This window comes from Geotrypetes seraphini, chromosome 5 (genome assembly GCF_902459505.1).
Source record: "Geotrypetes seraphini chromosome 5, aGeoSer1.1, whole genome shotgun sequence".
NCBI lineage: Eukaryota > Metazoa > Chordata > Amphibia > Gymnophiona > Dermophiidae > Geotrypetes > Geotrypetes seraphini.
The window spans coordinates 202,946,993-202,964,683 of record NC_047088.1 but is presented as its reverse complement, the minus strand read 5'-3'; the positions used below and the strand labels follow the sequence as shown (position 1 = coordinate 202,964,683).

The 17,691-nt window shown below is 41.3% G+C and overlaps 1 protein-coding gene across 8 annotated transcripts in view; it reads left to right on the top strand.

The window, feature by feature from the left end:
- The window catches only part of UBR3 (ubiquitin protein ligase E3 component n-recognin 3), a 533,613-nt gene that overhangs the window by 459,526 nt on the left and 56,396 nt on the right, over positions 1 to 17,691 (top strand). For all 8 annotated transcript variants that reach the window (XM_033944451.1, XM_033944455.1, XM_033944453.1 and 5 more), the window contains one exon: positions 5,272 to 5,377. In XM_033944451.1, coding sequence (XP_033800342.1) covers positions 5,272 to 5,377 — 106 coding nt within the window. The remainder of the gene's footprint in view (positions 1 to 5,271; positions 5,378 to 17,691) is intronic.

Below are 17,691 nucleotides of genomic sequence, written 5' to 3'. Positions count from 1 at the left end.
GGGACCGCGGCGGAGGAAACAGCCGAAGCAGGCAAAGATCTCTGGCATCGCGCGATCTTGTTGCAGGCTGTTTCCCCAGGGCAGTAGCGTACCAAGGGGGGCGAGGGGGAGGTCCATCCCGGGTGCCGCCTTAGGGGGGGGTGCACAGCTGGCCCGGTCCCTATCGCGCTCCTACCCTCCCAGCGAAAGCAGCATCGGCGCCATTATCGAAAAAGGTAATGGCGCCAGGCCTTGGAGCACCAAGGAAGACCGCTTCTCCCCCTCCCAGCCGAAACCCCGCTGACCATCCTATCTCTCTCCCCCCCCCAAGTGAACCTTTCTGACCCTCCCAGCGAAAGCAGCAAACCTCCCTCCAGTAGCGTCGGCTTTATCCTCCCTCTGCCGCATCACTGATGACGTCATCAGTAACGCGGCAGAGGGAGGAGAAAGCCGCGAAGGAGGTTTGCTGCTCTCGCTGGGAAGGTCGGAAAGGTTCACGGGGGGGGGGGGAGATAGGAGGGTCAGCGGGGGTTCGGCTGGGAGGGGGGAGAAGCGGACTGCCTCGGTGCTCCATTACCTTCTTCGGGCAGCAGCAGCGTTTACAATTCGCTGCTGTTGCCGGCTTCAGGCCTTGTTCTCTGCCGGGTCCTGCCTACTTCCAGTTTTCATGAAGACAGGACCCGACAGAGAGGAAGGCCTGAAGCGGGCAACATCAGTGAATTGTGAATGCTGCTGCTGCCCGATGAAGTTCAGGACATCAGGACATCGGGGAAGGAGCAGGGAGAAATCGGCTGCTGGCTTGGGGGTGAGGGTAGGGAAAGAATCGTGGAAGTGGAGAAATCGGCACGATGGCTTTGTGCAGGCTAGGGGGAGAGAGAAAGAAAGGAAAAAATAAAGAGGGGGGGCCAGGGGGAGAGAGAAAGAAAGGCAGAAAGAAAGAGGGGGACAAAGGGGAGAGAAAGAAAGGCAGAAATAAAGAGGGGGACCAAGGGGAGAGAAAGAAAGGCAGAAATAAAGAGGGGGTCAAGGGGGAGAGAAAGAAAGGCAGAAAGAAAGAGGGGGCCAGGAGGAGAGAGAAAGAAAGGCAGAAATAAAGAGGGGAGCCAGGGGGAGAGAGAAAGAAGAAGGATCAGAAGAAGGACCAGAGACTCATGAAATCACCAGACAAAAAAGTAGGAAAAATGATTTTATTTTCAACTTAGTGATCAAAATGTGTCCGTTTTGAAAATTTATATCTGCTGTCTATATTTTGCACTATGGCCCCCTTTTACTAAACCGCAATAGAGTTTTTTAGCGCAGGGAGCCTATGAGCGTCGAGAGCAGCGTGGGGCATTCAGCGCAGCTCCCTACGCTAAAAACCGCTATCGCAGTTTAGTAAAAAGGGAGGGGGAATATTTGTCTATTTTTGTATAGTTGTTACTGAGGTGACATTGCATAAAGTCATCTGCCTTGACCTCTTTGAAAACCCGCGGAATATAAATGATAATTAACATTTTCTCTGCGTACAGCGTGCTTTGTGTTTTTAAAATTTTATTGTTGGTAGATCATTTTGACTTGGCCACAAAGGTAAGGGGGAGGGAGGGAGGGGAACTGCTGAAAGACATCTAATAATCCTTGCAGGCTTGACTGCAGGGAATTATTTTTGTAAAATCATGTTTTGTTATGTGACTGGCATTATCTAGACTTTAATTTCTATGAATGAATAGAATGAAAATGATATAAAATTACTTGCTTGTTTTTATGTGCGTGCGCTGAAGGAAAGTGGAGAGAGAGTGGGCTGAGGATGCTGAAGGGAAATGGGGAAGAGAGTGGGGAGAAGACGCTGATTTATAAATTGACAATTGTACTGAATATTGTTTCTTTTTATACTTTAATATAAACAATTCAAGGCTTGTGTGGATGGAATCAGGTGGTTTGCGGGGATGGGGACCGAGCTTACGGGGATTAGTCCAATAAAATTGTATTTTTTTATATCTCATTATTTGTTTTATTTTTATTTGTTAATTTATAAAGTGGTGATTGTTATGTATCAGTTTTTTCAAATTTACATCTACTGTCTTTATATTTTGCACTGTATTAGAGGACATGTGTTACTGTTTTTTGTGGTGTTGCATTGTATCCAGGGTCTGGTTTCTTGGCGGATCAGTTTAACTTTTGTCTACATATTTCTATTTTTAGTTTGTGATTATTCCATATTGGGTGAGGGTGTAACTCTGTTCTGTGTGTATGAAAAGGACATAGTTTTCAGTTGGCATTGACTACAGGACCAATTGACTGTGCGGGATCTGGCTTGTTTAGTTTTACAATGTATGTGTTGGTGTTCTAGTGCTCACTGCAGTGTTTAAGATGCAGCCTTTTCCTAGGTACACTCTTGTGGTGCGATATGTAGATTGGTACTAAAAATCATATTTTTCATATAGATGGGGGGGGGTGTCAAAAAATGATGGGCCCTGGGTGCCACATACCCTAAGTACGCCACTGCCTGCAACTACTCCATATGTACTTCTAATGTCATGACAATTTAGACATAATTTATGTTTTGTTATGTTTGGAATAATGGTTACATATATGAGGTTCAATAAAAGAAAATTTTCACTGCCTGTTTCTATTCTGACCATTTATTCCATTTCATGGTTATTGCAAAAAAAAAAAAAAAAAATTTTTTTACATGGGGGGGGGGGGGGGGGTGTCAAAAAATGATGGGCCCCGGGTGCCACATACCCTAGGTACGCCACTGCCTGGGACCAACATGATTTGAATAATGTCTAGAAAACAAAAGGTAGAAAAAATAATTTTATTTTCTGTTTTGAGATAACAATATGTCAGATTTGAAATGTGTATCCTGCCAGAGCTGGTGTTAGACAGTGAACGTGAGCTAGTATTTAAAAGAGAGAGGAAAAGTTTTTTGTTTGTTTGTTTGTTTATTTTGTTTACACCACAGCACCAGTGTGAATAGGAGAGGGCAAAGGGGGTGAAGAGGCTATAAAATAAACCCACTAGGATGTTTGAAATAAAAACCCAATTGGGCAGGAAAATCGAATTGAATCAAAAAATCGATTCAATAGGCTGAATCGAATTGAATCAAAATTTTTTTTCCTGAATCGGGCAGCACTAATCAGTACGTATGGGAATGCTCCATCATCTTTCAATTTAAAACAGTGAAAAAAAGGCTCTCACAAACAGGTATGTCTTTAGTGATTTTTTTAGTGTTTTAAAGTCTGCATATAGTCTCAGTGTACCTCTCATTGAGTTCCAAAGTCTTGTCCCTGCTACAGATACAGCAACATTGCTGCTTTTGTTGTAATGTACATCTTGGTTTTTCTTTTAATTCAACTTTGTCAGCTCTGATCATAAATTTCAGTTTGGAATGCTTGAGTACCTGAATAAATTAATGTAAACCATTCTGAGCTCCCCTGGGAGAACAGTATATAAAAATGAATGAATAAATAAATAAATAAATAGTCTGGTGGCACACCATACAGCACATGGTGGATTGTTAAAATCTTGTACTCGTTCGAAATTCAATAGGTAACCAGTGCAATTTTTTAAATACGGGAGTGATATGATCATATTTTGACGTCCCAGTAATTAATCTAGCAGCTGTATTTTGTATTACCTGCAGGGAATGAATTCTGACCTTTTTAATGCTCAAAAGTAGGGCATTACAAAAATTCAATTTACTAATAACAAACTGGAGAAAATATTTCTTCACATAACACATAATTAAATTCTTCATTGCCAAAGAATGAAATCAGTTACCTTAGCAGGTTTTAAAAACGGTATTTCCTTAAAAAGAATTCCGTAGACCATTATTGACATGTCTGAAGTTAAAAGGGGATAGATTCCGTACAAACTTAAGTTAAAAGGGGATAGAGTGATGGAAAACTGGAACGCTCTTCTGGAGGCTGTTATAGGGGAAAACACCCTCCAGGGATTCAAGACAAAGTTAGACAAGTTCCTGCTGAACCGGAACGTACGCAGTTAGGGCACTGGTCTTTGACCTAGGGGCTGCCATGGGAGCGGACTGCTGGACACGATGGACCACTGGTCTGACCCAGCAGCGGCAATTCTTATGTCTTGGGGAAATCCACTGCTTCTTTCTAGGATAAGCATCATAAAATCTGTTTTACTACTTGGGATGTAGCTAGATACTTTGAACCTGGGTTTGCCACTGTTGGAAACAGGATACTGGGCTTGATGGATCTTCAGTCTGCCCCAGTATGGCTATTCTTATGTTCTTATGTTCTACTGAAAGAAGTTATTTAATGCATTTTGAATAGAAAGAAAAATGTATAACGACATAAAAGCTTTTACAAGGTTCTGTATGATATTGATGGTGATCCTGTATGTAAGAAGAATGGGTTGACAAGTAAATCAGTCATTACAAAGCTGTAAAAATAAAATTCCTAATCCATAGAACTCCCCTTATATGGTTACTATCTGTTACCATAAATAAACAATCCACTTCTTGGAAAATACCCAGATAGTCTGGTTTTAAGGACAGTAAAACCTTGGATTGCAAGTAACTTGGTTTGCAAGTGTTTTGCAAGACAAGTAAAACATTTTATTACATTTTAACTTAATATACAAGCAATGTCTTGCAATACTAGTACATACAGTATACACACATCACAATTGAACGGATGGTTCTTCTCTCTCTTACACTGCAAGAGTGTAGTGACTGTTCTAAATGAGCAAGGTCTTGCAAGTACATACAGTATACACGCGTCACATCACAACTGAGCCGATGGTTCGTCTCTATGGCGCTGCAGGAGTGTAGTGACTGTTCTAAATGAGCGAGATCTTACAATACAAGTACATATAGTATTTTCTATTAAAGTTTTTGGGTTTTGGAACAAATTGTCCGAGTTTCCATTATTTCCTATGGGGAAATTCGCTTTGATATACGAGTACTGTGGATTACAACCATGCTTCCGGAATGAATTAATGCTTGCAAACCAAGGTTTTACTGAATATCCACAATGAATAAGCATGAGAGATTTGTATGTACTGCCTTCATTGTGGATATTCTGAACACTTGACTGACTTGATGTGTTCTGTAAACTGGATTGAGTACCACTTGTTGAATATTATGTAATTCATAGCAACATATTTAGCATATTCTATATACTGTAATTTGCAATATTTTTGCTGTATTCATATCTATTCAGAAAGCTTATATTAGTCTGTGTTCTAAAATCTTCTTTGACCTGATCTGAAGTTGAGAATTCTTTTCCTTATGTTGTATACATTATGATTTTGAATTTATTTTTTTTTTACCCTACAATTCAGATCAGCTATTTCATGTATTGGCTATGCACATGCGTCTCTATAGTATTGATTCAAATTATAATCCCTGGAGGAAACTAACCCAGCTTTTGGAAAACAGGGATTCACAGTGAGTATTAATTCAGATCTTTAAGTATACAGTTGAAAACTGCCAAGTTTAATACGGTAATTTCTTGTTTATACCATCCATCACAAGTATCTGGACGGTATACAATAGTTAAATACAGTAAAATTTTTTAAAAAAACAACCCCCCTCCTCCCCGAATGAAAGGGAGAAAAGTTACAATAAAATAAAGAAGAAAAAAAAGGAAGGAGATGTACAGTGGGGGACAGGCGAAGGGTAAGTACACTGGGGGATAGGCATCTCTTCAAATTTTTCATCAAAAGGTGTTAGTCCTCACTGAATGCATTTAGAATTAAGAAGGTTTTGAGTTTGGACCTGAATGAAGTTAAGGATCTAATCTAATCTTCAGTTTATATACCGGGTCATTTCCCGAAGGAGCTCGACTCGGTTCACAAGTAATTAAAATTAGAAATACATAATAGTAGGCCTAAAAGAGAGAGTGCTATTGATGTATCATTTTCGGAAACAGCACTGATGCTAAAAATTGAAAGGTATAAAATAAGTAAAAGAATAAAATATACTGTTATTACAGCACTTCAGCGGTTAGGCTTTTAAGATATTGTGTAAACAACCAAGTTTTTAAAACTTTCCGGAATTGTTGTAACTGACCTGTCAGTCTGTGAAAGAATGGCCAGTGAAGGAAATATGTAAAGCAGAGATTCTCACTCTAAATATTTTCCATGAGGCCCTTGCATACCTTTGACAAGAGAAGCAAATATTCTATCTCCTAAGCGCTGAAGTCCTTAATGACAATTTTTTGTATGTGCTTTAAGTATTTGATAGATTGAAAACATACTAACTTCCAAAGTATAAAAGAACAGTAGCAACATCAATGTCCAAGAGGATCTTCAGAATGCCAGCAGAGTAGCATAACTCACTGGTTGCACTCCATCATTGATCCCCATTATACATTAAAGGGTTCTCTTTATAAATTGTTCATCTTCATAAACACCCATGGTGTCCATATAATGAAAGTTTATATATTTATTTTTTCTAACATAATCGTAACAACTGTTAAAGTTAATTTATCTTTGCAATGACAACTCCGACGCGATACCCATTTCAATAATGTTCTTCAGGGATGAGGTTAATATAGTGTAAGCCGCATCTTAACGCTAACCTGTCTGTCCATATGTTGCAAGATTGCCACATGCATTTAAATTTATTTATAAAAAGAACCCTTTAATGTAAAACGGGGATCAATGACAAGTGCAGCCAGTGAGTTATATGATACTCTCCTTGCATTCTGAAGATCCTCTTGATGTTGTTACTGTTCTTTTATACTTTGGAAGTTAATATGTTTTCAATCTATTGAAGAGTGTGAGAGGCATAATATTAGCAGAGTGGAGTGACTTGTTAAGTATTTGAAAGACATGGGTGATGGGTTAAACCACTTTGAAACATCTAGAGATAAGTCAAGAGGGCATATTTATATTGAGAGAGAGTTGAAAAACTACGGTCTTGACATGCCTCTTCTACAGATCAACTAGGTCAAAGTGTAAAACAATGGAGCAATGATTCTGAATGCTGGACAGTAAAACTGTTTTTTTTGTTTTTTGGGGGGGGAGGGAGGTTTGCTATCACTACTTTGGCCAGGTACTAGGGACCTGGATTGGCCACTGTGAGATGGAGCTACTGGGCTTGATGGACCATTGATCTGACCCAATAAGGCTATTCTTATGTTCTTAAGAAAATGGCACACCTTAAATGGCTGGCAGTGAAAACAAATATTATTTCTTTTATCTATTTATGCAGTTTACAAACATTTAAAAATAGCTTTGAACAGAATTGAGATTTTGCCACAACTGAAAATAATTCAACAGATTTTTTAGTAGGAAATCATGCAATAAATGTATGCCATTTTTTTCATTTAATTTATTTGATTTATCTCTTACTTTATAGTGATATGAATAAATATTTCCCCCCCCCACACACACACTTCCTGATTTCCCCTATTATTGCCTGTGGTCCCCTTTATCAAGCTGCGCTAGAGGTTTTAGCGCAATCCAGTGTGTAAACTGCTCTGTTCTAAGAATTCCTGTGAGCTGGCCTGTGCTAAAAACTTCTAGCGCAGCTTGATAAAAGAAGGGGTATATGTCACACTGAATGGTTTCTGATCTTTAAACAAAATGTCATATAGGGAATCTGAGTAAGCACACAATACAGTTTTTAAATTATATCATTTTTTAAAGGAACAAAGTTAGTCAACACTCCTATTACCCATGTGGAAAAGTAATTGCTCCTAAATTTAATAACTGGTTGCACCATATGCAATTGACTCCACCTAAGTGCACATCGGTTAAGTACATGCTTCGGTTATCCGCAACCTACCACCATGGTCCCGTTTCACATTAAAGTCAATAGATGTAAACTCCGGATAATTGCAGTTCTGATAAGCACACAATCCGCTTATGTGCACTGATGTTATAGGTCCCACCTCTAAGCGTTTACGTTACATTCACTCTGGTTAAAAGCAATCACGTTCTCACGTTGATGAGCCATGTGTTTTGGATCAGTAGTCTAGGCCTGGCCAGGTGTTTGAACTTTCGAAATTGCAGCATGGCATTTCGTGGAGAAAAACCTTTGTCTTTGGCTGGTCAAAAATCATTGTCTCTGGCTGAATGTGTCAAAAAGTAAAGGCAAAATACATTTAATGGCTTTAGTAGAAGTAACTGTGAGCAATTGAACATATCCCCATGCAAGATGGCACATTTATTGTATCATGCAACTAGCTTCTGCATTACTGCAGAGAAGTTTTTCAACTGCTCCCAAAGCCAGGTGAGCACTTCCTTTACTTCATCAAGCTTTATCTTTCTCTCTCTGGGTCACAGTGATGCACCAATGTCTCATCACCGGTGGCAGTTCTCTCTAGAGTACTTGAATTTTTTTCATACTGTCAGGAACTGGGTCACAACATCCATGTGCTATTGTTTGTGCAGATCAGTAAGCTGTTTGGGGGACCCATCATGTGCAGACTTTCCTGTATCCCAAGTCATCATGCATTATGGCAAATGTAGAGCCATAGCTGATATCCAAATTGGCAGCTGGTAGAGATACCGTTATTCATCAGTCTTCTCTAATCAAGGCATCCACCCTGTCAATGTGCTCTTGTGAGCGTGATGTTGGGTGACCAGAACAACCTTCATCGGTTCTTCCTACTTTAAACCTTTTTACCCACTCATAAATCTTTCATTGATTCCTGGTGCTATGTCCATACTGAGTCAATATCCGATAGTGAATTTCCACAGGTTTTACTCCTGCCCAAAGAAAGCACACTACAACTGCACGTTGTTCTTTGATGTTGCTGTCTTGCAGTGGTGCTGCCATATGACTGAAGGCTGAGTGCTGCACTTTGCATAGACAAACTATCCAACAGGCAATGTATGAGTACATATGTTGTATTTCATTAGCTCTGTTCTGTTATTGTGTAATCTAACAACTACCTTTAATTTTTGATTCGCCCTTGTAATTTCTAGTGTTGTATAGTAACTTTTAGCAACAGTAATTGCAACCAGACACTTTCTACTGTATAATTTGATAGCTTTTCACATCACTGTTGAGGAATCGTAGACACTCTTCTTTGTAGAACTGCTTTAATTCAGACACATTCATAGGTTTTCATTTATGACCTGCTGGTTTCAGGTGTTGCCTTAGCATCTCCATTGGGTTAAAGTCAGGTCTTTGACTAAGCCAGTCCAAAACTATACTTTTGTTTATCCTTAGCCATTCAGATATAGACTTGCTTTACTGTTTTGGATCATTATCTTGCTTCATGACCGAATTATGCTTCAGCTCATGGACAGCTGACTGGACATTCTCCTTAAGAATTTTCTGCTACAGTCATAGTTCATGGTTCCTTCAATAATGGCAAGTTTTCTAGGTCCTGAAGCAGTAAATCATACCTATACCATCACACTACCACCACCATGTTTGACTGTTGGTATGATATTCTTAATGTTGAATGCTGTATTTATGTCAGACATAATTGGACTTGTATTGTCCAAAGCGTTCCATGTTTGATGTGTCTTTCCTAGAACATTCTCCCTAAAGGCTTGCAGGATCATCCAAATGTATTTTTGAAAATGTAAGATGAGCATTGATGATACCCTTGGATAGTAGCGGTTTTCACCTTGCTACTCTGCCATGAATCTCATTTTTGCCCAGTCTTTCTTATTGTGAACTTATGAACATTGACCTTAGCTGAGGCAACAGAGGCTTGCATTTCTTTTAATGTTGTTCTAGGAAGTTATGGGACTTCCCGGATGAGTTTTCACTGCACTCTTGGAGTAATTTTGGCAGGTCAGCCACTACTAGGAAGATTCACCATTGCTCTGTCTTTTCCATTTGGAGATGATGGATATGAGTGGTTTGGTGGAGTCAAGAACTATAGAAATGACTTTGAAATCCTTTCTAGACTTATTGTATTTTTTTTAATTTGCATTTAAAAGAAATTACAAAAGAAATGAATCTTTCAGCGAGAAGTACAATAATCACCAAAAACAAAAGAAAAAGGAAGAAAATACTTTTTCTAGTTGTACTTAAGCTAGCCCACACTTTGGAGACTAAGAATAGGAAAGTCTAAAAAATTATACCAAAAGAAAACCAATAGTGATATAAGAAAAGTGCGGGATGCAACCCTTTTTTTATTTTAGGTTTTATATACTGCCTATCAAGGCTATCTAAGTGGTTTAGAATCAGGTACTCAAGCATTTTCCCTATCTGTCCCGGTGGGCTCACAATCTATCTAACGTTCCTGGGGCAATTTAGGGTTGAGTGACTTGCCCAGGGTTACAAGGAGCTTTGTGGGATTTGAACCCACAACCTCAGGGTGCTGAGACCCTAATTTATAGTAACATGGTAAACTCAATTATGACACATTTTCTTTGTTGGAATCTCAATATAAGATGGTCCATTGTAAGGAATTTGATAAGTCTCAATTATCCCATCATTCACTTCTCATGGAGTCTTCTTTAAAATTACCAATTCTGCCAAAGTTTATGCCACCATCCTTCCTGGCCGAGAGGGTAGGACCATGGACAAGTTTGGTCATCGGCTGTATGAAAATTCGATGATGACAAACCGAATTTTGAACTATAACTTCGTCTTCACATCTTACCTGAAACATTTGATCAATGCCATGCCTGATTTTTTTTCAAGTATCTTCTTCAACATCGACTTCCAGAGTTTCAACACATGCATCACACTCTGGGTCAACTCAGCATGCATATGGTTCAAGCTGCATATGATACATTTGAAAGGTCCTCTAAAGTCACTGCGTTCTCAGTGGCGATGCGCCGGCTGGCCTGGCTCCGCAACGTAGATATGGACCCGAATCTAAAAGATCGACTGGCTAACATCCCATGCCAGAGCAATGAGTTGTTTGATGACTCTATTGAGGCAGCTACAAAGCACTTATCTGAACATGAGAAGTCATTTGCTTCCATAATCAGGCCAAAGCCAAAGCCTTCCACTGCTAAGGGTTATATGCCTGCTCGATCTTACCAGAGGCATTTTCCTCAAAAGTCAGCACCTTATTCAAGGCCGCCTCCTAATAAACAATAACAGCAATGGCAGCAAAAACCTCAGTCTCCTTCTGCACCCAAGGCCTCTCAGTCTTTCTGACCATCTAACACAGAGCATAACCTCAATCGTTCTGCCTCTGTCCTCTCCTCTCCTCATGGGGGTCATCTCCATCATATTTTACCAATGATGGGAACTAATTACATCCGACCTCAAACCAGATGGGTGCTCACAATCATCAGGGAAGGTTGCTCTCTTCACTTCATCCAGGTTCCATCAGATCTGCCCCCAAGAGAGTATCCTTCCAATCCGTCGTAGATCCACCCTTTTTCTTCAGAAAGCTCAAGCTCTGCTTCTCCTCTGTACCATCGAGGAAGTTCCCTTGGAACAGCAGAGCAGGGGGGTTTTGCTCTCATTACTTCCTTGTCCCGAAGAAGATGGGAGATCTGCGACCTATTTCAGATCTCAGAGCTCTCAACAAATTTCTTGTCAGAGAAAAATTTTGGATGCTGTCTCTAGAATCCTTGTATCCCCTTCTAGATCACAACAATTGGTTATGCTCACTGGATCTCAAAGAGGCTTACACTCACATCCCCATTCATCCAGCCTCTCGCCAGTTTCTCAGATTTCAGATGGGAAATCATCATTTTCAATACAGAGTGCTACCCTTCGGCCTGGCATCATCTCCCAGAGTTTTTCACCAGGTGCCTAGTAGTAGCAGCAGCTCTGCGCAACCATGGTCTTCAGGTTTTCCCATACGATTGGCTCATCAAAGATTCCACATCTCAGGGGGTTATTGTAGCGACCCAACAAACTATTTGGTTCCTCCAAAGTTTGGGGTTCAAAATAAACTTTCCAAAATCCCAACTAAAGCCCTCTCAGACTTTACAGTTTATTGGTGTTGTACTGGACACTGAGCAACTAAGAGCATTCCTTCCTCAACAATGTCAAGATGCTCTCATTCAATTTTGTCAAAAAGTTTCATCCCTCACTTTGCTCTCAGCGAGGCACCTGATGGTTCTGCTAGGTCACATGGCCTCTACAGTTCACATGACTCCTTTTGCCAGACTTCGCCTCAGAATTCCTCAGTGGACCCCTGGCATCTCAGTGGGCGCAAGCTTTCAACCTACTCTCTCAGCACATTACAGTGACTTCTTCGTTGAGACAGTCTCCACTGGTGGATGCTCTCTTCCAATCTCTCCAGAGGTTTACTTTTTCACACGCCCCCTTCATGAGAAGGTCCTCATAACAGATTCCTTGATCTACGCTTGAGGGGCTTATCTCGATGGTCTCCGTACTCAAGGCCATTTGTCCGGCACAGACTGTCGGTGTCGCATAAATCTGTTGGAACTCAGAGCGATCTTCAATGCTCTAAAAGCTTTTCAGCATCTTCTTCACGATCAAGTAGTCCTCATTCGTGCAGACAATCAGTTGCTAAGTACTATGTCAACAAACAGGGAGGGACAGGATCTCTTCCTCTGTCAGGAAGCTCAGAAGGTTTGGAATTGGACAATTCTTCATGACACTTTTCTGAAAGCAGTCTATATTCAAGGAGAGAAAAACTTTCTGGCGGACAAATTGAGTTGTCTTCTGCAACCTCACAAATGGACACTCAATTCATCCCCTCTCCATCACATTTTTTTTCAGTGGGGGACTCCTTAAATAGATCTCTTTGCGTCTCCCCAAAACAACAAAATACCTCAGTTCTGTTCCAGGACATACTGTCCTCACTGCCTCGAGGCAGATGCTTTTCTTCTGGAATGGACGAATCAGTTTCTGTATGCATTTCCTCCATTTCCTCTCATTCTCAAGACACTCGTCAAACTCAAACACGACCATAAGAAGTTGCCTCCGCTGGGTCAGGCCAGGGGTCCATCACACCCAGCAGTCCGCTCCTGCGGCGGCCCATCAGGTCCATGACCTATAAGTGATCCTTTGACTAAAACCTTTCAATCCTCATTATACTTCTATCCAAACCCTTTTATGAACCTTTATCTATATCCCTCAATCCCCATATCCTTCAGGAACTTGTCCAATCCCTCTTTGAATCCCCTTAATGTACTCTGTCCTATCATAGCCTCCGGAAGCGCATTCCAAGTGTCCACCACCCTCTGAGTGAAGAACAATTTCCTAGCATTGGTTCTAAACCTGTCCCCTTTCAATTTCTCCGAGTGCCCTCTTGTAGTTCCCAATAGGCTGAAGAATCTGTCCCTTTCCACCTTCTCTATGCCTTCATGATCTTGTAAGTCTCTATCATGTCTCCTCTGAGTCCGCTTTTCCAGGGTGAAGAGCCCCAGCCTTTCCAGCCTTTCAGCATATGGAAGGTTTTCCATACCTTTTATCATTCTTGTCGCTCTTCTCTGAACCCTCTCAAGTATCTCCATGTCCTCCTTTAGGTACGGCGACCAATATTGGACACAGTATTCCAGATGCGGTTGCACCATCGCGCGATACAGCGGCATGATGACTTCCTTCGTTCTGGTTGTAATACCTTTCTTAATAATACCCAACATTCTGTTTGCCTTCTTTGAGGCAACTGCGCATTGTGCCGTTGACTTCATTGTTGTGTCCACCAGCACACCCAAGTCTTTTTCAAGATTGCTTCCCTCTAGTACTGATCCCCCCATTTGGTAGCTGAACATTGGGTTCTTTTTCCCTATATGCATGACCTTGCATTTCCCTACATTGAAGCTCATCTGCCATTTATTCACCCACTCCTCCAGTTTGTTCAGGTCCCTTTGTAGGTCCTCACATTCTTCCACAGTTCTAACCCTTTACAGAGTTTAGTGTCATCCGCAAATTTTATATCTTCACATTTCGTCCCCGTTTATAGCTCATTAATAAATACATTGAACAGCAGCGAACATGCCACCATGATTCTAATAGCTCCTCAGTGGTCCAGACAACTTTGGTTCTCCCTTCTACTTCAACTCAGCAGCAGGGAGCCTCTACTTCTACCAGTTTTTTTTGTCTCTGCTTACACAAAGTCAGGGGTCTCTGCTTCATCCCAACCTGCAGTCTCTACACCTGACAGCTTGATACCTCTCAACGTAACTGCCACTCTCCAGTTCTCTCAATCTGTTAAGGACATTTTAGAGGATTCCAGGAAGCCAACCACTAAGCAATGTTACAACCAGAAATGGACTAGGTTTTCTGCTTGGTGCACCAGTCATCACAAGGAGCCTCAATCTACCTCCTTGTCTTCAGTTTTGGATTACCTGTTGCATTTATCTCAATCAGACCTCAAATCAACATCCATTCGAGTTCATCTCAGTGCAATTGCTGCTTTCCATCAGCTTATAGAAGGGGAAACCCCTCTCTGCTCATCCCTTGGTTTCCAGATTCATGAAAGGACTTTTCGTTTTCAACCCACCTCTCAAACTGCCTCCAATGGTTTGGGATCTCAATGTTGTTCTTGCTCACTTGATGAAACCTCCATTTGAACCAATATCTTCAGCTCATATGAGATATCTCACTTGGAAAGTGGTTTTTCTCATTGCTCTCACGTCTGCTTGCAGAGTCAGTGAGCTACAAGCTTTAGTAGCAGACTCACCTTTCACAGTATTCCATCATGACAAGGTGATCCTCCATACTCATCCTAAATTCTTACCTAAAGTGGTTTCAGAATTTCATCTCAATCAATCCATTGTTCGTCCAGTGTTTTTTCCAAAGCCTCATTCTCATCCTAGAGAAACAGCTCTTCATACTCTAGACTGTAAACGTCTTTGGCTTTCTACTTGCAAAGGACTAAGCCACAGCGATCTTCTCCTCATCTTTTTGTCTCCTTTGATCCAAACAAGTTGAGACATCCAGTTTCCAAGTGCACCATCTCCCACTGGTTGGCTGCTTGCATCTCTTTCTGCTGTGCTCAGGCTGAACTGTATCTAGAGGGTCGAGTCACAGCCCATAAAGTTAGAGCCATGGCGGCATCCTTAGTTTTCCTTAGATCTACTCCTATTGAGGAAATCTGCAAAGCTGCCACTTGGTTCTTGGTTCATACTTTTACCTCTCATTATTGTCTGGATTCTTTTTCCAGACGGGATGGCCACTTTGGCCAGGCAGTATTACAAAATTTATTCTCCTGAATTGCTAACACTCCCATCATCCCATTCTGGTTAGCCTGGAGGTCACCCATATGTTGAGAATATTCTGCCTGCTTGTCCTGGGATAAAACACAGTTACTTATGTAACAGTTGTTATCCAGGGACAGCAGGCAGATATTCTCACAACCCACCCACCTACCCTGGTTGGCTTCTTAGCTAGCTATCTGAACTGAGGAGAAGCGTGCCCTACCTTGGGCGGGAAGGCACTTGCACATGCGTGGTGCGGCAGTCGCGAATTTTCTAAAAGTTCTTCAAGCAAGTCTGCTTGTAAAGCTGTCCGCATCTGGGCTCCATGGATGACGTCACCCATATGTTGAGAATATCTGCCTGCTGGCCCTGGATAACGCCTGTTACTGTAAGTAACTGTGTTTTCTGGTTTTATAGAAAGAAATGACAAGTCTGCTATATAGAATAAGAGAAGGAATGAGAAGAGTCAAAGATTACGTTGGGGCTGCAAGCCAACAAGACAGGGAGTATGAGGGCATTATCCACCGAAATAGGGAACAAAGGAAGGGGAAAGCCTGGGGTGGGTGGGATGAGAGGCAAGGTGGGAGGAACCAAACAACCAGGGATGTGTGCACAGTGTAGTTATGGAATCAATCTCTAACCTTTTTTAAGATGGAGGAATCAGGGTTTCCAGGAGAGGTCACTTGCAACCAATGTGTGTTGAAACTGATTTCTTGGAGACAAGAAAGGTAGAAAGGGATGGGTACTTTAATCAAGTGATGTGTAAGATAGTCTCCAGAAAAAAGAGTGAATGAAGTCAGAAACTGTTAGAGACCTTTTAAATGGTGAACTAAGGTCTGGAGGAAGGGTCCTGCCAGTAATGAACAGTCAGAGGATAGAGTTAACACAGATTCAGAAGAATTGTTGTCAATCTGTGAAGATGGGGGGAATGGAATTAAAGAATTAGATAATTTAGGATTGCAGTTACAGGTTAAATTAGGTATAAGATTGTCAAATACATTTACAGAATACAGGAAGCATAATTATCAGATAGAAAGGGATCGTTAATCAAGTGATGTAAAAGATAAGGCTCCAGAAAAAAAAACAAACACCTTTGTTACAAGAAACTTCAGTACAAGAATGCCTTTCAAATGTTTCTTGTACCTGAGAACTGTTTGGGCTAAAATTGAAGAAGCTGCAGATAGATTAAAAAACTCACTGTTACTCTCACAACTTTAGCTAAACTACATACCTCTCAATCTTTTTCATTGTCTAGAAGATATTCTGCCTTATCCAGATGTTTCTATTATACTACCAAAAGGTGTTACAATCAGCCTCCTTCAACGTATCCCCCAATGAATGAGTGTGTTGGGGGGAGGGGTTCAGACAGATTCCTTTATGCATTTCCTCTGATACTTCTTATCAGGAAAACTAAATTCTACTCAAACTTTGCCAAGATCGAAGCACCATGATCCTCATAGCACCTCGTTGGCCATGTCAGCTTTGGTTCCCACTCCTCCTAGAGCTTTCGTCCAAGAATCCATAAATGTTGCAACCATTTCCAACACTGCTTACGCAGAATGAGGGATTCCTCCTCCTCCCAAACCCCTGCTCATTAGCACTAACAGCATGTTCTGTTTTACTGAGCTATAAATGCCTTCTGCCTCTTGGCAGCAATATGTGTTGTCATTTAAATGTCTAAAAATAAACTTCCACTTGGTGCTGTTACTGCTTCAAATGGACCAGGTTTTCTTCCTAGTGTTCATTGCATTTTCTGGAACTGGTCACATGCCCACTTCCATCCATACTGGACTACCTTCTCCACCTCTCCAACTCTGGTCTAAAAACCAGTTCAGTCTGAGTGCATCTCAGTTTGTCAGTGAGTTTCATTCTCCCTTGGACAAGAAACTTCTATCTGTTCATCTCTTGGTAGCCAGTTTCATGAAAGACCTATTCCACATGAAACCCCCTATCAAGCTTCCACCTGTTGCTTGGGATATCTGCCCTTATGAGGTCTCCTTTTGAGCTGTTACACCTTGCTCTCTCAAACTTCTTACTTGGAAAGTCATTTTCCTCATTGCCCTCACATTTGTACACCATGTAAGTGAATTTCAAGCTCTTGTGTCAAATCCTCCTTACAAAAGATTCTACCATTGCACTCATCCAAAATTCCTACTCAAGGTTGTCTTGGAATTTCCTCAACCAATCCATAGTTTTGCTTATTTTCTTTCCAAAGCCACATTCCTATCCTGGAGAGGCAGCACTGTACACCTTGAACTTCAAATATGCTCTGGCATACTACCTAGTAAAGAATGACACGGGGACAAATTTTTTCCCTGTCCTGTCCCCACGAGTTTTGTCGCTGTCCCTGCCCCATTCCTGTAAGCTCTGCCTTAACCGCACAAGCCTCAAACACATGATTTTAAAGTATTTGAGGCTTGTGCAGATGAGAACAGAGCTTGCAGGAATGGGGCAGGAAATGAACTCAAGGGGATGGGATGTGAAAATTTGTCCCTGTGTCATTCTCTATTACCTAGAACATACTACTACCTAGAACACATTAAATCATAGAGGATCCTCCTAGCTCTTTGTGGGTTTTGACCCTAACAAACTTGAGTTCCTGTTTCCAAGAAAACCATCTCCACTTGGCTGAGGAACTGTATCTCATTTGTGTATACTCGAGCTGGGTTGGCGCTGCAGGGCTGTGTTACAACCCACATTATCCTAGCT